General features: G+C 45.8%; 1 protein-coding gene across 1 annotated transcript in view; it reads right to left on the bottom strand.

The window, feature by feature from the left end:
- Psmd2 (proteasome 26S subunit, non-ATPase 2) overlaps positions 1–4,394 on the bottom strand; it is a 12,271-nt gene that overhangs the window by 5,117 nt on the left and 2,760 nt on the right. The window contains exons 4-12 of the mRNA XM_021185395.2: positions 3,988–4,109; positions 3,616–3,840; positions 3,254–3,412; positions 2,962–3,106; positions 2,723–2,783; positions 1,824–1,970; positions 1,563–1,669; positions 924–1,051; positions 475–562 (exon numbers count right to left, since the gene is read on the bottom strand). Of these exons, the coding sequence (XP_021041054.1) occupies positions 475–562; positions 924–1,051; positions 1,563–1,669; positions 1,824–1,970; positions 2,723–2,783; positions 2,962–3,106; positions 3,254–3,412; positions 3,616–3,840; positions 3,988–4,109 (1,182 nt within the window). The remainder of the gene's footprint in view (positions 1–474; positions 563–923; positions 1,052–1,562; positions 1,670–1,823; positions 1,971–2,722; positions 2,784–2,961; positions 3,107–3,253; positions 3,413–3,615; positions 3,841–3,987; positions 4,110–4,394) is intronic.

Here is a 4,394-nt window from a genome sequence, read left to right as displayed (position 1 = left end):
GGGGCAAGATTTAAGGCGGGAGAGAAGGGAGGGAATAGTGGTACCCTGGTCCTCCTCCTCTTCGCTTCCTTGCTTGCTGCTAAGGTGGACTTTGTGCCTCTCCATGTGCTTCCACCAGGACGTGCCCCTTTCTTAGCTGTTAGTCCTCACCTCCATCGGGTTTCCTCCTAACAGTCTAAGGGGCTGGACCGGGGTTTCAGAGTCTAGAAGAACTCAGCAGTACAGCACTAAGCTTCAAATCCAGTCTGTCTGCTTCTGCCCCTTCTTTGGTGGGGGGTGGGAAGGTGAGAGTAAAGGGACTATTCTGTAGCCTAGGCTGGAACTCATGAAATTCTTCCTGCCTCAGTCCCTCAAGCACTGAGATTACAGACGAGCCATCACACATTGAAATTGAAAGTCTAAGAGATTTTATTGAGGAGTCCCACAACCCCAACACACCACCCCTACCTTTTCCATTAGACATCAACAACTCACCTCCATGCTGGACTTGGAATCTCCCATTACAGGTAGCAGCAGTGTGAGAACATCTTCCCGATTAGAGCCAGCATAGGCCAAACCTAGCCTAAAAAGTCAGAAGATAAAGTCCCCCACATATACTCAGGAACGCAGCAAGGAAGAAGAACAAAAACAGAACGAGTCACTAACATTCACCAGGAGCCAGATTACTCAACAGCACATGACAGTCTTTGGCAGTATCTTCTCCAGAGTTTATAAGATAGGTATTAACAAAAAGAGAAGCAACCTCGGAAAAAATAAGATTTTAAAAATAAATAAATAAGCAAACAGGGCAGTGGGCCAATCTCTGAGTTCTAGGTCAGAGGCCTGGTCTACAGAGTGAGGTCTAAGACAGCTGAGGCTACGCAGAAAAACCTTGTCTCAGAAAAAAACAAAATCAACAAACAAACAACAGTGGGAAGCCTTACCCAAAGATGGAGCCAAGTCTCATGGTATTGCTGTTATGGAGAACATAGTCTGAAAGCAGTGCCAGGGCAGGATCACACTCATTCCGGACTCCAGAATTCACGATACCACAGGCAAGGAGAGCTCCTGACTGCAAAGAGCAAGCAGGCTCTTTAAGCTACCCACCCTCTTAACTACCAAGTATACTATGGGCCTTTCTGTGGCACTGTACCTGGGATAGAAAACTGTGCATGCCTCCTGTGATGGCTTGAATGAGAATGGTTCCCATAAGCGCATATATTTGAATTCTTGGTCCCTACTTGGTAGAACTGTTCTGTGTAGGATTAGATTAGGCCTTATTGGAGAAAGTGGGTCACTAGGGGTGGGCTTTGAGACCCAGTCTCTGTCTCTGCCTCCAACTTGCAGATTGGAGCTCTCAGGTTTTGCTCCAGCACCATGCCTGCCTGCTGCCATGTTCCCCACCATGATGGTCATGGACTACCCTCTGAAGCTGTATAGAAGCCTCAAATTAAATAATTTTTGTTTAAGCTGCCTTGTCACGGTGCCTCTTCACAGCAAGAAAGTAACTAAGACACCTCATTAATAAAAAGGAGAACATGAGAAGAAAAAGTCCCAGATGAATAGGCTTTGCCCAGACTAACCTTGATGTAGTCCTCAGAGGAGTACAGATACTTGTCAATCTGGGTGAGGCCACCATCCACATCCCACAGCAGAATCATGCCGAGAGACGCAGCAGCACTTAACATCCCTAGACAAGGAAGACTGTCAGCTTTAGAGGGTCCACCCCAAAGAAACTTATAAAGGGCTCCTCTGGAAACCTCTCAGGTAACATCTGACTGTATGACAAATAAACAAGGAAAGAAAAAGAGGGGGGTGGGGAGGGAGGGCGAATGAAACTATACCATGGTCCTTGTTCTTGTAAAGCCATTTGTTGCCATCATCAGTCAGTAGTTTATCTTGACCAAAGGCTGCATTCACAAAGCCATTCACAAAAGAGGAGGCTAGGTTCATTCGTGCAGAATCCACTTGAGAGCCACTGCCACCAAACCCTGTACAAGGGGAAGAAAGGCAGTTGAGCATAGGACATGAAAGGAACACAGCATGGTAGAATAAAATTTTAAAAAATTGTTTTTTGTTTTTAAGATAGGGTTTCTCTGTGTAGCCCTGGCTGTACTAGAACTTGCTTTGTAGACCAGGCTGGCCTCAAATTTAAAGATCTACTCGCCTCTGCCTCTCCCAAGTGTTGGGATCAAAAGGGTGTGCCTCCACCACCCAGGTCAGTCTCTGACTTTTTTTTTTTTAATTTTTAAAAAAAGATTTATTTATTTATTATATGTGAGTACACTGTAGCTGTCCTCAGATACTCCAGAAGAAGGCATCAGATTTTGTTACGGATGGTTGTGAGCCACCCCATGTGGTTGCTGGGATTTGAACTTGGGACCTTTGGAAGAGCAGTCGGCACTCTTTTTTTTTTTTTTTTGGTTTTTCGAGACAGGGTTTCTCTGTGTAGCCCTGGCTGTCCTGGCACTCACTTTGTAGACCAGGCTGGCCTCGAACTCAGAAATCCGCCTGCCTCTGTCTCCCGAGTGCTGGGATTAAAGGCGTGCACCACCACGCTCGGCTCAGTCGGCACTCTTAACCACTGAGCCATCTTGCCAGCCCAGTCTCCAACTTTAAATTAGAACCTTAATCTATGTCTCCATAAGAATTTGAAGTGCTTTAGAAATGGGTTGACTAAGCTGTTATTCCCAATACAATTAGAACAATTAACAGTCCCTCCAATGCCCACAGAGCTACTCACTGTTATTCTCTAGGTGGGTTTTGTAGATGTCATCAGGCACCTTGGGCTCCATGATGTCCAGCTGAAAAAAAGCCAGAGGGTCACAACTGCTTCCCTAAGTACTCCCCTACCTAGCTGTCCCTTCTGCTCTCCCACTGAATAGCAACTTTAACCAGGGAGTCTATTGAAAGGTATTAGTCAGGGAGGTAGAATGACAGAACTTTGGCCAAAACCCTTCAGGACCAAGAGGAGACCCTCACCTCCCGAGCTAAGGCCAAGAAGTTGCTGTTGAGCTGGACATTGGACATGATTTCTGTGAGGTCTTCATATTCCTCTACATCTTCACTCAGCTCCAGGAACACTCCATGCCGACCCAGCATGAATGCCATCTGCTTCTGGACCACCCTGTGGGGGAAGCGGTGATACCTGCTCACTCTTAGCCACTATGGGACAGAAAAGCCTCCGTGTCGCATCAGAAACTGCTACGTCTCTGATTTTCACACAAAGCACATACACAGACTCATCTTTCCCTTTGCCAATTTCTCTACATACACATCTTTGCAGGAAGTGAAAATGTCTTCTACCAGTTCCATGTCATTGAGCATCAGTGCCAATCTCAGAGCTTCAGGGAAACGGCTAAACTTTCGGAACACGCCCAAGGCACAGCGCAGGAGGGCAGAGTTCTCAGGTTCTGGTACATAATTCACACAACTACAAAGTCAAAAGTAGTACAATTTCAGAACATGCAATTCATTTAACTTATTTAAATCCCTTGCCAAGTATACACACTGAATGCCCACTATACAGAAGGAATGTACCATGTTCTAGGATTACTAAGGAATCACAAAGTCTCTTCCTTCAAGAGGAGCCCTAAGACTCCCTGGGAGACGAGTGCTACTCCTGTACTCACTTACCTGGTGAGATAGAGGCAGACCTTGGCGTAGGCATTCTCATCGATGTCCTTCTCTAGCATATCGACCTGCTCAATTTCCATGAGCAGGTCACAAGCCTCGTGCTCTGCATTGTGAGCCATGTTGTAGGGGACGATTTCCTTTACCAAGGTAAGCAGTGGTTCCCGCTGTGCTTTCTCTGCATCATCCAGCTCCTGCCACTCCTTAGCCACTTCTCCTGCCAGATGTCTATGGATAGACAGACATGCTCATTAGGGAAGCATGCGCTGGGAGTCAAGGAATTCAGTGTCTGGGGGATTCAATACATTCAGTTTCCCAAACAAACAGAATAATGCCCCCAAGTCCCTTCTCATGTCCAAAAAGAAAATGCCTTACCTGACGTATTCATGGCCCCAAGACGCCAATTCTTCCTGGGAGCCCACGAGTCGATACTTGAGGCACTCTCGCTCACCACTCATGGTCATGGCCAAAACAGAGATGATGTCAGCTGCAAAACACTAGGAAAACAGCATGTGCCATTAAAGAATCAAGATTACTGTCCACAAAATTCACCTATAAAATTCAATATATACTAGTCTCTATACAGAAAAGTTCCATGCTAAGCCTCAAAAAAAAAAAAAAAAAACCACAAAACAAAAAAAACAAAAACAAAAAAACCAAAAACCCTAAAGTTGGTGTTGCTAGCTCCCTCTGAAGCTAACCTAACTCAAGAGTAATAAACAATGGGGGAATCAAAGAAAGATGCTTCTGCTGGGCAGTGATGGCACACGCCTTTAATCCCA

The sequence above is a fragment of the Mus caroli genome, chromosome 16 (assembly GCF_900094665.2).
Source record: "Mus caroli chromosome 16, CAROLI_EIJ_v1.1, whole genome shotgun sequence".
Lineage (NCBI taxonomy): Eukaryota > Metazoa > Chordata > Mammalia > Rodentia > Muridae > Mus > Mus caroli.
This window is presented reverse-complemented; position numbering and strand designations above follow the sequence as displayed.